This window comes from Pyxicephalus adspersus, chromosome 10, assembly GCF_032062135.1.
Source record: "Pyxicephalus adspersus chromosome 10, UCB_Pads_2.0, whole genome shotgun sequence".
In the NCBI taxonomy this organism is placed as follows: Eukaryota; Metazoa; Chordata; class Amphibia; order Anura; family Pyxicephalidae; genus Pyxicephalus; species Pyxicephalus adspersus.
Genome location: NC_092867.1, coordinates 17,563,126 through 17,577,919, shown reverse-complemented (window position 1 = coordinate 17,577,919; position 14,794 = coordinate 17,563,126). Strand labels below are relative to the sequence as shown.

Genomic DNA, 14,794 nt, shown 5'->3' with positions numbered 1-14,794 from the left:
AGTTTTCCAAGTAGTAAACACAGGGGCTGGGGAGAAAAATGTATTTTTAGGTGGATTGAGGAATTTAAATCCAACCCATTACTTTTCCCTGAATGGGCAAAAAAAAAAGTTTGCTTTAAATAGCAGGCAGAATTAACAAACTTTTTACCTTTGAACAACTCAATGAATCAGAGGAGGGCTGGATCCATCTCTCTTCTTGCTCTCTGAAAGGCTCTATGAGATTCTTTTATACACAGACAGTCTGAAAGCAGAGGCAGACATAAGGAGGTGCAAAGTATGCTACCACCCGCCAATAAGGCCACATGGGCGCCAAGTCAGTTCAGCAGGGGACCTACTGTTGGCTATGTCCGTCACTGTTTGAAAGCAAACAGTATCTTCATTACTCCCTCTTTGGAGAATCATAATGCTTTCTGACACAATGCTTTCCCAAAATAACAATGCAAACAGGTAAAAAACTAAACCCAAACTAAATACTTAACTTTAAAAACAAAACTAATAAAATAAAATGGATCAAAAACTGTTTTAGATTCTTTTCAATACTGAAGGCATTATAAAAGTAGGGGGGGTTAATTTATTATTATTATTATTATTATTATTATTAAACAGGATTTATATAGCGCCAACATATTATGCAGCGCTGTACAATAAATTTATCATGCAAGGACAGCAGCAAAGCCATGACAATTATTTTATATATATGGCTTAATAGCCAACTGTATCCAGAACCACTAGCTTTGAAGCGAATAATGTCTAACACATCTTTGTTTAACATAGTGAAACCTCTAAATAACTTTCAGGTCCTAGGGAACCCATTATAATTACTGGGTTCACAGCTCACACAGTATGTTGTTGTTGCAATTGTTAATTGCTCAAGGAACTCCTAGCAAACTCTGGAGGAACCCTGGTTGGAAAACACCGCTCCAACATACATGGACCTAATCTATGAAATGTCAGCTATTGCATTTTAATAAATAATATGCTCCATGCATCCCACACTGCAATGCTGGAAGCTCAACCCAGCAAATATTGCATGTGTGGTGTGTCAGAGTTTTTTTGTCTCCTTATTTTTAACTACTTATGCAGCTTGTCTGGGCATATTGGGTTCAATATGTGTATTGAAACTGGCATGTGTTTCATTATAGCAACTCATTCACTTTATACAGGTCAACCAGTACCCTATAATGATAATATTATAAAGCATTTACTTTCATGCATTGTGGTGCTTTATATAGCACAGCTGCATTTATTTTTACTGAATTTATATATCTGAGAACACACTGCACATATATAGTGCATTACTAGACATTGTGCAGAGCTGTTATCTGGCCCAGTAAAGCAGATGACAGGTGAGAAGCTATCTGCCAATTATTGAATAAGTCGCTTCAGCTGTGGGACCCATTGTGATTCTTGCCTGAAGTTGAAAGTTTACAACAAATTAGAAAATTTGCCTGATAATGAGCACCTCCAACCCCCTGAGAAGCTGCTCATTACCCCCCAGGGGTTCAGAAATGGCCTGTTATTACAAATGATGTGTTAAATTGGAGCATTACTTGTAATTATTGGGCTCCCTATGGCCACCCTGGGTGCTTACCTGTGATTTACAAAACTATAGGGATCGTATTTATTTTTGGAAGAATGGGCTTTCTGTTCTTTTACAACCAAATTATATCGTTCAGAAAGGAACACTACAGAGTTATGTATGGTGACCGATATACAAACACAAAAAATGAATAGTTGCTCCTACCCATGAAAGCTTAACATGTAACAGCCCATAAAACGGTTCTGAAATGGGTGAAATGACCCGATATTCACTTCTACCTATCACAATCATCAACTATTTTAGATAAAATAACAATTGTCACTTATGGCTGACACACATCATCCTCGTTTAATTGTTTTTACTGCATAATATCAGTACTGAGCACTTTTGTATTATAACAATGTTATTATGGCTGCAAAAATTTCAAGATAATTGTTAGGAAAAAAGATTTACTTCACCCGCTCTTTCAGAGACGCCATCGACATACATATCATGACCTTGTGACCCCCTTGTCAAAACAATGACGCATTTTAACGGGTGTCACAAACTGTTTTCTATACACTAATCCCACCCTAGGTCGCTATCACTTGTTGAAAGAAGTTTTTTAATCGTTTATTGAACTCAGCTCCGCTGGCAGACATTAATGATGGCACTATAAATAGATTCTGGGAAATCTAGGTGAAGGCTAAAAAATATATAAAACATGGAATAATAAAACCACACTAAGCCAAAATCAGGAAAAGTCTGCATGGAGTATTTCTTCCAAAGTTTTGAAGATTGAAACTGTTGAATGCTGAATATTCTTTTTACTGTTCTGAGATCCCTAAGAAAACCGCCTTGTATATATATACACAACACACAAAGGTTTATCAATGTTCTCCCCGGCCCCTTGTAGATGGACGCACCACCTGGCACTTTTTAGTTACCACTCGGCTGTTTTTGGGTGGTTACTGAAAAGTTAAGTCACAATACAGGGGCTGCCACCCACCTACAGCTTCTTCCCACCTGGCTTAAAACTCTGCAGATTAGATAGATAGATAACATGACATTTTATAAATGAGTATGAGATATAGCAACACAGCAACAATTCAACACAATAGGTCGTTTTGCTTAAGCTTGGTTCAGACTTGTGTTCCTGCATGACCCCCAGCAGCTGGCACCGTGCCACCCACGCCCCTGTACTAGTCCAAGTGCTTGCACATTTGACAGCAGGCAGCACTGAGTACTGAAAAGTTCACTAAGCCCCCCATTCATTCTCTTTTGGGCTGCCATTGGTGAGATGGTGCATGGTGCCTTTTTCATGGAAGAAGTTCAGTGCCGTGTGCAAGCGGTAATCACTCTGCAAACTCATAGATGGTCTGAACCTGACCTTAGGCAAGGTTCACACTATCAGTGCGATCGAGGCGGGACCGGTCACTTTCATCACAGTTCTGGTTCTTAAAGTATCAGCGTCTCCAGTTTTGACAGTGGGTGGCAAAGTGTAGTACTGAACCACTCACTATCCCCCTCCCCATACTGGACTGTATGGGTGAGATGGTTTGTGTAGAGTCTCAACTGGGAAAGTGGTTCAGTGGTGTGAGGAATCGGTAATCGCACCACAACCTCAACGCCATTCTGAACATAGCCTAAGTGCAGGTTCAGCAATGCAGTATACCAAGAGATCCCACACAGCTCCCAGCAGCTGGCACCTTGGCAGCCACTCAGTCACTTGTATCACAGCTCTTGTTCTTAAAGCATCAGCAGGTTTGACAGCGGGTGGCAGTGAGCGCTACTAAAGTGAACGTCTCACTGCTGCCAACATTCATTTTTTTTATTGAGCTGATGCAGGTGGACGTTACTTGTGGCCTCTCTCCAGAGGCAGCGGTAATTGAATGGCAACCTCATGGTGTGAACAAGTGGTTCAGATCTGTCTGGAGATCGAGCAATCCTGCACCTCTACCGGCAGCTGGCACTTTGCAAGGTGCTTGGTCACTTGCACCATTAGTTCTTAAAGAACCAACAACTGCACATGTAACAGCTGGCGGCAGTGATCAGTAGTACTACCCTGCCTGCTGCCCTTATTCATTGCCATGGGGCTGCCATAGATGCTATACGTTGAGTCTGCCCATGCAGCAGTTATTCCCTGGCAGAGGAAGCTATAACAGCACCACAACCTCACCACCAGTCTGAACATTGCCTAAAGCCAAAAGATAAAGGTTGTTTACCCAACAAATTAATTTTAGTAAATAAGCACCATCTGTGTTTCCTTTAAAATCCAAATTTACAAATATATACCTATAACATAAACAAAGCTGAACAGTGCTGTGTAGTATGTTGGCGCTATATATATCGGGTTTTTTATTATTATTCTTAATAATAAGAATAATAATAACTCCAGCCTTGCACGGTTGCACCAGCTCTTCTCCCATACAGAAATTCCTATATTCACTCCACACTATGAGCTTCTCATAATGTACATTAGAAGCTGCTGCAAGGAATATTTCCCCAAATAAAACTTCATTCTGGTCCTCCCCTTTTCCTCCTGTTTTGGTTTTACTTTTACACTTTACACTGTAACTTTTTTGGTGTTTAAATACATGTTATACATAGAGCAAATAATGTGGAAGTCCTGTGAATCTTCCATTCTGTGACCACACAATGTAGCCAGTCATTTGTTGCCTTGGACACACCGAGCAATGCTGAGTCTTGTAGTTCCTGAACACTTGCAGTGCTGCAGGGAAGTAAGGCCTTTGAGAATAGCGCACTTACGACACTTTCGTATGTAAGCACGCGCCAACTACACAGCCTAGCAACAACGTAATTTACGTAAATATAGCGGCGGGGGGCTAGGCCGCAGCCTGGCCGGTGAGTGCGGAGGATGGGGGGAGAACTCACATGTCTGCGCCCTGCTGTAAGAAGCCGGTGTTCAGGCAGCGCCTGGCTATCCTCCTCCATACCGAGTCTCGGCTGGTGTAGTGACGGAGCTTTTTGCACACCTGACTGAGCCGCCCCAAGGCCTGGCGGTCCAAGTAGGAGAGGATGAGCAGGAGGATTTCCTCGGGCAGAAGGAGGAGGACGGGTCCCATGTCCGGAGGTGATATGGATTGTGCGCTCTCCTCTCTCCCATGGCTGGTGGCCGGGTCACTACCGTAGTAGCTGGGATTGGGAGCCATGGCAGGGCCTGAGTCACGTGACGGTGCGGGGCGCCTGCTGCACTGCATGTGTGACACATGGACCTGATATCCAGGGACTGATGTGTGGTATTGTCAGTCACTGGAAAGCTTTAATTATATATTATATGTGTTATAGTGACAGCACTCTCATTATAGTTCACAAATGGAGGGGAAGAGTGCTTTAAAGGGAAACTTCATTTAGCTTACAGTGAAGTAGAGAAGGGTTAGATCAGGGGTGTCAAACTCAAATACACAGTGTGCCAAAATAAAAACTTAGACAAAGTCGCTGGCCAAACTTGAAACTGAAATAGCACCGCTACTACAATTCTCTGCGTCTATAAAACAGTCTAATGCGGGGCCACGCATAGGCAGAGAGGTCTATAGACTCGGTGGTTTATAGGTGCGAGAGATGCCGGAAATTGTAATAGCGGGGCTATTGCCATGCAGCTGGCCAGCTGCAATCCATATTTAGGATTCCTTATGGGGCCAAAAAAGAACATTGGGGGCCAGAGTTTGACACCCCTTGGTTGGAGCATCTGCTGGATTTTTATGGCTGCTTGTGTCCTTAGTGGGGAGAATCACCCATCAATTTGTTAGCATGGCCACTATCACTGGAGGCAGCCATACAACGCTTTATGTGTGCACATCAGTGGGATACCAGGGGCATCTTTCCTTCCTCCCACAAGTGCCTGGCCATCTTTCCTTCCTCTCATAAGTGCTGGGACAACTTTCCTATCTCTCACAAGTGCCGGGCCATCTTTCCTTCCTCCCATAGGTGCTGGGGGCATCCTTCCTTTATTCCATAGGCATCAAGGCATCCTTGCTATTATGGGCACCAATGCTTCCTTCCGTCCACTGGCATTGTGGCATTCTTCTTCCCTCCCTGGACCCTGGGTTGTTCTTCCTCACTTCTACAGGCACCAAGGCATCCTTCCTTTTACAGGCGCCAGGTTGTTTGTCCTTCTTCCACAGACGCCTGGTTTTCTGTCCTTCCTTCCACAGACACCAGGTTTTTTGTCTTTCCGCAGGCGCCAGGTTATCCGTCCTTCTCTCTACAGGCGCCAGGTTGTCCGTCCTTCTCTCTACAGGCGCCAGGTTGTCCGTCCTTCTCTCTGCCAGGTTGTCTGTCTTTCTTTCCACAGGAGCCAGGTTGTGTTTCCATCCAGACTTCTCTACTATCCTTTCCACGGGTGCCAGGACATCAATCCTTTCTTCTTCCCTCCAAGAAGTGTCAGGGTATTTTACCTACATTGGGACTTCTGTCCTCCCACGGGCTCCGGTGCTTCCTTTCCTCCTCCCACGGGTGCCCCGAGACGTCCCTCTCTCCTCCCCCAACACCTTCCATCCCCCTTCCATCCTCCCACAGGTGACCCGTGACTTCCTTCCTTCCATGGCACCAGGGATCCTTTCGTCCATGAGTGTTGGGCCACCATCCTTCCATAAATTCAGCGTTCAGAGCCCTCTTGGTTGAATTTCCCAATGGCGCAGCCATAATCAGATAGCAGTCATTGTTTTTTTTTTGACATATGGGAATGTTCATAAAGTTATTTACAAAAAACATAAAGCCTATTTTTACATTTGTTTTTTATGTAATCTTAGAAAAGCAGACGAAACATACAGAAACCAAAAATTAGTTAGTCAGCAGAAAAAACTAAGCAGAAAGAAATAAGAAGTAGTTAAAAGGGAATAAATTTGTATTAAAATATTAAACACAGTTTAGCTGGAGCAGACGTTGGGGTTGATTTTCTATAGAAATACAGGCCTTTCACATAGCAAAGTGAATTATCATCTTGCAAGGGAATTTTCAGTAAGATGAGTAAATGAGGTGAAGTTTTGCTGACTTCAACCATCAAGATCAAAATTCTTGTTTTCTTATTAAATTTCATGCAAGTGATTGGCTAGCCTTTGCAAAGTGTATTTTTACCAAATTCACCAAGCTAAATCAACTCCACTGAGTTCTAAATTGCAACTACATTTAAAAAATAGGAAAAAAAACACTGAAACAATTGTAATATAATAACAATGTATTTAATATTAAAGTTTATAGGCGGCTGTTTTGCAGAGCATGGCAGATGCAATGTGATGGTTTGGGGTTGTTCTGGTGCAGGTGAGAATGGAGAGTTATACAGGGTGTAAGAATGCTGAAGCTGGATGGTTCCCCCTGTATCTACTGTCATTAATGTATTTATTTATTTCATCATACAGCAGGACAGCGTTCTCAAACATGAAACTGGAAGCTGTAGTCTTTAATCAGCTGACTGGCATCATCCCCAGATTTAAACCAAATCGAGCTTCTGTACAAAAAGCTTTATTAAAGGTCAAAGAAAACGTCCTGCAAGCCAGTCACACCTCTGGTGAAGCTACAGCAAACATGTTAAAGTTTCCATTGAATAACTTCACAAACTGTCAGCTGAAATGCCAAATGACTGCAAAGCTGTATTTGCAGCAAATAATGGACAGAACAGTGATCACCAACCAAGACCTACAACTAGTTAAGCCACCTTTTATATTACTGCACCTTTTATGAATGTGCTAAATATTTCTCTGTCTGACACCAGGTGCATACACAAATGCATAATATAAAGCAGAGGCTGTCACAGGTAATGAAAAGCAGTGAGCGGGTAGAAACATCTAACATGGTTGTGAAGTTACATCAGAGGTACCTTTAATTTTTTACTACTTTATTATCACAGCATGCAAGGATCCCCAAACTCAAGAAATAGGGTAGCAATGCTGCATGATCACTCTGGCCTTCCCCTTCTCTTGGTCAATAGGTTTGATCGTTCATTAGATTTTGAGCCCTCTTTGAGGGGCAGTTGGTGAAAAGACTATGGACATTGTAAAGCGATGCATAATATGTCAGATATATATAAATACTGAATAATAATTGTCGGCAGATGTTTGGGGTCTTGCAGTATTCGGAAAAAAGAATGTACGTGGGCATATGCTAATGTCACCTACATAAATTACAGCTATTTTATGTGTAAAATTAAATTAAAAGGTATAGTAATGCTCTATAGTTATCTGTGGAATTTATACAAAAAAAAACTCACTGTAACCTTCATGCATGGTGCTGTCTCAATGGAGAGACAGTGTAGACATCCTACAGAACATCTTCTCCGTAACATAGATGGCTGTGTCTGTCATCCATAGAAAAAACTGAGAACAATAGCTGAAACGACTCTTGGATTTCTAGCATTTTATACTTGGCACTTTTTGAAAAGATATAACATAAAATGTTCAATGATACATTTAACAGACCAAAATAGCCAAAAGGTAATTGTTTTAAATATATGAAAACTTAAGTGTAAAAGTTCACTTAATATACATACCTGTGTCTGGATTCTGTGTAATACCTTGTAGACTAAACCACAGCTCTTTAGATGGACATTGCGAGCTTATTCTGAACTTTTTTTAACTTTCAGGGTAGGTTTAAATCTGTATGGGGGCTATTAGAAATGTTTTTAATTTCAGGCTTTTTCTGTGAGAGACAACAGGGTATTCCAGAATAACCAGCAGGTTCCAGGATCTTTAGGGTTCTGAAACTAGGAAGGAGGGGTGTTGTCTACCTACACAGAAACTCCAAGGAAAGTATACTTTCTAACCAGCAGGTTCCAGGACCATCAAGGTTCAGAAAAAAGAAAGCAGGGTGTCTACATACACAGTAACTCGATGGAAAGTATGTGTACCAATTAATGTTTTTTTTTTTTTGTCTTTTGTGGAGAAATGGGAAAAAAACATCTTACCATACATCACTTCATGGAGTAGAGTTGGCAAGAACAAGGTTTTGGCTCCTCGTTATGCAGCATCTTGGGATAGATTGCACAGTGTCATTCACTGTCTATGGCCATTTAAATGATGATTGAAGAATGGTAATATATGAGATGTACAAACATCTAAATCCCTGGATCCAAGTACACAGAGTAAATAAAGTGACCTGTGGCTGTATGAATTCTAACTGGAATATCCTTAAGTGCATGATGAAATATTACACAGGTCTTTAACCTCATGATATGGAAGGAACATCCCAACACAGTGAACAAGATCATAGTAGAAAAGTGATACAGTAGGCCAATGCACCTTTGTCTTGTTTATTTATTATATGTCATTATTCCCTAATGAAGTAGCAGAATTGAGGGGGGTGGAATGCCTGAGGAACCCTAAAGCCCACCAGATATCCAGCAGATCTTTAGGGAACTCAACTGGTTGGATTAGAAAGCTTTGCTCTAGTTTTGTAATAAAAAGATGGGTCTTCATACACACCTGTACCTTTGGATCATACCAGGATCATTAGTGAGATCAATTACAAGTGTTAGACCTTTGCTAATAATAATGCTTTTTTCTGTGTGCAGGCAATGTCTGCTTATTAAAAATGTCAAGGCACAAACTGATTGCTTCTCTCGTTACCAATTGTCATATGAAGCTTACATTAACAAAATATTCATGTCTGATATATCCTGATTTCTGCATGTTGTCCTTTTTCGATTAGCTAGGGATCACTTTTCTCTCCACCACCTAGGATTAACGTTACAGATCAGTAAAATAGAATAATGTATGTCAAGTGTAAAGCATATGTCTTTTGTGTTAATAGTGTTGTAAATTTTGCTGTTGTAAAAAGCAAGCCAGTTTAAAATAATAAAATATAATAATCATCATTGTCTTCTATTGACTTAGACAGGCAAAAGCTACCCTGTTGTGTTTTATAGAACCTTTGGAGGGTATTCATTTTATAATTTAGGACCGTATTCGGTGACAGGAGTAGCACACTAGGACATGTAGATCATAACAAAGGAATGCAGACAATAAAACATGAAAATTCCAATGGCTGTAATATTTCTTAAGGGACTGAACATTGTACTTTTTTGTCTATTTATGTTCAGGGAGCAGTTTATTAAAAAATGTGTATGCTGTAAATATCATATTATAACAGGAAAAGTTATCATTGCCGTCATTTCAATTACTTCAGCTTTGTTTTATTGATAAACCATATAAAGGTATTATAATCCATGAGTAAATAGTACTGAGATATTATATTCATAGGGAAATCCACCAACAGCCTCCATAAAGTTAATTTACCATTCTGCATCACATGAATGTGTGGGTAACTCTTTTTCCAACTTCTTCGGAAGATGACCAAAGGTAAAGGTGACATGGCCTCTATGCGTTTATTATTGGTATTTGACATAAATAATGTCAAGAAGTTTTTTTCTTAATAAACGTGACACGAGAAATATGTAGTCTTTGCGAAGCAAAATTTTGAGAATTCTAGTTACCCGTGGTATGCTGACCCATTTGCCTAAACATTACTAACCTGGAGCCTACAAAGACTGTCTCTATACTAATCTGTATTAATTAAACAAAAAAGCCAGATCTATTGGATTAGAGGGGTCAGCAGGAAGCAGAGCCTACCTATGTAATAGGCACATACAGCATGGCTGACTTATACTACATTTATTTTTGAACCATATAGGTCTCGTGTCTCTCATTTCTGGCCTCTTTAAATAATTCTTCTGTCCATGCTTCCTACTTAGCTGATATCTTTTTGTTCTGTACACTGCATTTCCTAAAATAATTGCCCAATCCTGTGGGGGCAGTGTTAGGATTTGGGTTTGATTAATTTGCTGAATATACTGAATGACCAGGTTTTTCCATCAATCAATGCCTGAATTCATCGACCCCAAAAAATAAGAGTGGTTCAGTCAGATGGAGATATTTTCATACATGTTTCAGTCATCCAGACCTTAATCCCATTGAACATCTTTGGGAGGACTTTACACAGCAATCTGACTCTCTAATCCCAGCCTCTATCCCACACATTAGTGACCTAAAACCGGAGTCCAGCCCCTGGGTTTTGCATCTTCTGTGTACAGTGTAGGGGTCTATTTTAGGGTACCCACATAGCTTCTTGTGTGACCTGGACACTTGCTATTGGCTATCCAGGGCCTGGGTTCTCTCACCATCCAAAAGACGAGGGATCCTTTGGCAAGGGGGCTAGTCAAGAAGTAGCCAGCATCGGTAGCAATGGACCTGCTGCATTCAGGAAACTGTTACAGCAAGAAACCTGGACTTCTGATTTAGGTGAGTGTCTTTTACAAAGTATGTAATGTGTTGCACTGTAACTCTTAGTGGCAGTAAAAGGGTTAAATCCATCATGTTCTAGTTCATGTAAGAAAAATATCAGCCATGTACTGGTTGCTACAGCAAATTATAAGGACAACACCTCCACTTAGCCTTTCCTCATTTAATCCGCAGCCCACTGTCTGCCCACTGTCATGAAAAGTCAGCTCTTTTTCAGAATGGTACCTACTACTAATGATGTTATGCTCCAGCTATCTTGTCTGCAAGCTTAAAATAAACAGGGGGCAAACAGTCATCTGCTTTTCTTGGATATGCCCCTCATTTTCTCCAGTTTAAATTAGTCTTCACAAACTCTGTAATGCTTACCATATTTTTATTGCAAGCCTTCATAACACATAATTAAAGATAATGCCAAGAATTTAACTACTAGAACAGTATAGCAGGCCTGCTGCCCCCACAAGTTTATCTTAAAGAATTTTCATACCACCATGAGATAGATTGCGACTTGCATGCCTTGCATTCCATTTCATATACTTTTACATCTGGGGGACTTTTAAATGAAGTAATGTGTCTATCCTGGTGCATTTATTTTTCAGGTGTCTGCTTGAAAGATCATTCTGAAGAAATAAGTACTCTCACAGCTGTTGCTATAGGCTGGCTGTGAAACTAAGAACTATTTCCTTTCAAAATGTTTTAAAACTGCAAGGCCTAGAAATGTAGCTACACCCTTGAAGTATTTTGTAATACAATTCCACTGAAAAAAAATGAAATATATGTTGGCTGACCACCTATTTTTCCCCTCTGCCATGCTCAGAGCATATAGCTTGTTATGTTAATATGGAAATTCATGTAGTTCTGTTTAACAGGTTAGAGGTTAAAACACTGCGGTGTTTTCATTACCTACTCCGTTTTATTAAATAAACCCCGAAAAAGCTACCAGCAGAACATAGGCTTCAGTACAGCACAGTAACCAATCAAAATTAATTTTTTATTGCCCTGGATTTTGATCATTATTGCCTATATTAAAAAAATGTAATAATAAATTGGGTGACCCAAAATTTATGCAGGTCAGAATTTTTTTATTCTTGGTAATTTGGATTAGTAAATCAGAAAGAATCAATGTTTCTGGGTCTGATTAAAAAAAAAATACCTCCATGATCAAAAGAAAGATAAAACCTTTGCCGCGACGATTATTTTGTGCAAAAAGGCATATAAATAAAATAAAGTAAAATACTTTATTCATCAATTTAAAAACTTTTTTAGACAATGTTATGAATATTCTGTTTTCTACTTTATTCATCAATTTAAAAACTTTTTTAGACAATATTATGAATATTCTGTTTTTAAATTGATGAATAAAGTATTTTACTTTATTTTATTTATATGCCTTTTTGCACAAAATAATCGTTGGTACTGGAATATAAGGGATGTGGCATAGGTTTTATCTTTTCTTTGATTATGGAGGTTTTTCTTGAATTGCACAAAATAATCGCTGGTAGTGAATCGGGAAGTATTGACCTGAGTGGATCGATGTGAGCTTTTTTTAGGAGGAGCTCAGGAATCAGCATTTACATATTTTTCTAATGATATAAATTCCCCTGATTTAGCCTCCCCATGGAATGATAGATTTGCTTTAAGTTCTGATTTATCCTCCCCATGGAATAAAAAAAAGCAGACCTAATAAACATTGGCATTAAAGTGGAACACTCAGTACACCTTATTCCCCCCACTTGTGTGAAGCACCTGCCAAGTACTTTATGAAGTGTTGGCTTTGCACTGTGCCACATCAAAAGAACAATGATTGCAACGCCTTTCCTTGTCATGTCTGGGACATATGCAGACACTAGATGCCCTTTTGCACATGTGTACAAGGCTCTTTACTGTCAGATAAGTATCTATTACTATAGACACATCATCTTAAAGTAGATTCATGCAGCACATACTTATACCCAATTCCAGAAATTTGCATCAGTTTGATGTGATAGGTTGACAAGGATGCTGATGCTGCCAGTTATATGTAGGCTGTGTCTCCTTGCGTTACAGTGTGATTTATAAAAACTGCAAGGAGCATCGTGATTGCTGATTCACAAACCAGTAAATTGTTAATCAGCACCTGTCCACTCCAAGTCCACTGTGAGCTGTAGTGGAGTTTGGTAGACACAAACAGTGGAGGATCCAATGGACATCAGAGAATTTTCACTGGAAACAATCTTTTGTGATCATTTCTATTGATAGATGAACATATGAGCCCTGTACACACAGAACCATTCTGTTCTATGGAGAAAGGGGTGGCACCCTGCTGTGCTTTCTTCCATATGAATGAGCAATGGTCATTCCCCATCAGTCTGTCATGGAAGATTGATGAATGGCATTGGGAAACTGCTGTGCATGTCAGATTTTTGCTCAAGATGTGCACATCCGACGATTATCTGACATGTACATAAGTCATAGGTTTACTCAATGAGACTTGTGCATCACATAGTAACTCGATTTGATATTTGTGTACATGGATATACAGTAGACGCTCCAGGTTATGGAGCTTACAACCTTGAAAAATCTGTAAAAAAAATATGACTCATTTCATATATCCCGTGTGTCAGAGAATGAGAGACCCACCAATGCCACCCTTGGATTTTAGTAACACCATTGTGAGTAATATTAGATTATTAAAAGCTTGGGTGGTGTCAGCATTCCCTGAAACAATGTATTTTTAATCAGCAGTGTAGAAAACTTCCTTTTTGCTTTGACACTTTTGAAATGTATACATTTGATGAGTCATTTATTAAAAGTTGGTGAAAATTGCCTTAGTCATGGGACAGAAAAAAAACTCCAAATCAAATTGACAAAATCAGATATAAAGCAGACGGTTCTGCTACCAAAATGCAGCAATGTTCACATACAGATATTATGCAAATGTTGGTCTTGTGGTCCAAAATGCAGCAAAAATGTAAAGTTAGGAAGTAAAGAAAGCAGACAAAAATCTGGTGGATCAGTTGATTTGGTAAGGGGGTGTAATATGCCATTTAATCTTATTTATTTTGTAGTTACAGGAAGGAAGAATTTCCAGAGGCCTACTGTAATGAAATATTCCTTAATTATTATATATGTATCTTTATTTTCAAAATTACAAATCTAAAAAGAAGTCAATACATCTTCAGGGTACAGACCCAGAATTAGATAAGGACAATAGTGTGAACAGGGCAATGACCCTACATTTACATAGGGGCCCCTGGGCTTCTAGCTACAGAACTGAGCAAATTCATATAGACAAGTGGCCATTGACGGCTCATTGCTGTGTAAACAGATCAATAATTAAAGTGACAAATGATGCAATAGGGCAGTTTTTTTTTTGCCTATAAACCTCTTCAAGCCCTTGAACATCACTAATAGACATACAGTTTCAAGACTGATAAAGATAGTTGTGCATTTTATTTGGCAACACTGACCTTTATGTTGTATTTTTAATGTACCATCATATTACTTTTTCATGAATCTGTCAAAGTTTAATATTAGATCAGTTTGTGGATAACTAATAAAAAACTAATAGTTTAGGTAGAGAAAGAAGCTATCAGCACACCACATCAAGAATATAATTTATAAGACATATTGCAAAGGATTGAGCAAGGAACAGCTTAAATATATTTAAAATGCCACCATGCGATAAGTATTATATGAAGCCATCAATAATGCCATGCAGTGCCATTAGCCTTTTCCACGTTGCTCCCATTGCTAAATTACCATTCTCTATGATCTAAATCATCATTCAGAAAAAAATATTACTGTATGATATGATGGGTTTGAATAATTTTATCTTGCCTCTAAAACACCCATTCCAAACATACAGCCCCGATGAAGGGACCACTGCATTTGGCCCGAAGTGTGTTGGCTATACAGCTCCAAGAAAAGTAACCACATCCTTGATCAAGATTGTATTTTTTTCATGAAGGTTTGTACCTCTATGTGCAGTTTATTGCTTGCTATGCTGTTTTTTAAACCAGTGATGTTAGGGCCCCATCTTTTTAAA

General features: G+C 39.4%; 1 protein-coding gene and 1 long non-coding RNA gene across 2 annotated transcripts in view; one reads left to right on the top strand and one right to left on the bottom strand.

Annotated features, from left to right (window-relative positions):
- Positions 1–4,724, bottom strand: part of FBXW4 (F-box and WD repeat domain containing 4) — a 102,189-nt gene extending 97,465 nt beyond the window's left edge. The window contains exon 1 of the mRNA XM_072424394.1: positions 4,415–4,724. Within this exon, the coding sequence (XP_072280495.1) occupies positions 4,415–4,692 (278 nt within the window). The 5' untranslated portion in view covers positions 4,693–4,724. The remainder of the gene's footprint in view (positions 1–4,414) is intronic.
- LOC140339625 (uncharacterized) lies at positions 4,342–9,344 on the top strand. Its single transcript, XR_011922496.1, has 2 exons — positions 4,342–4,613; positions 6,898–9,344. It is a non-coding gene; the product is annotated as an uncharacterized lncRNA (long non-coding RNA).
- The last annotated feature ends 5,450 nt before the right edge of the window (positions 9,345–14,794 follow it).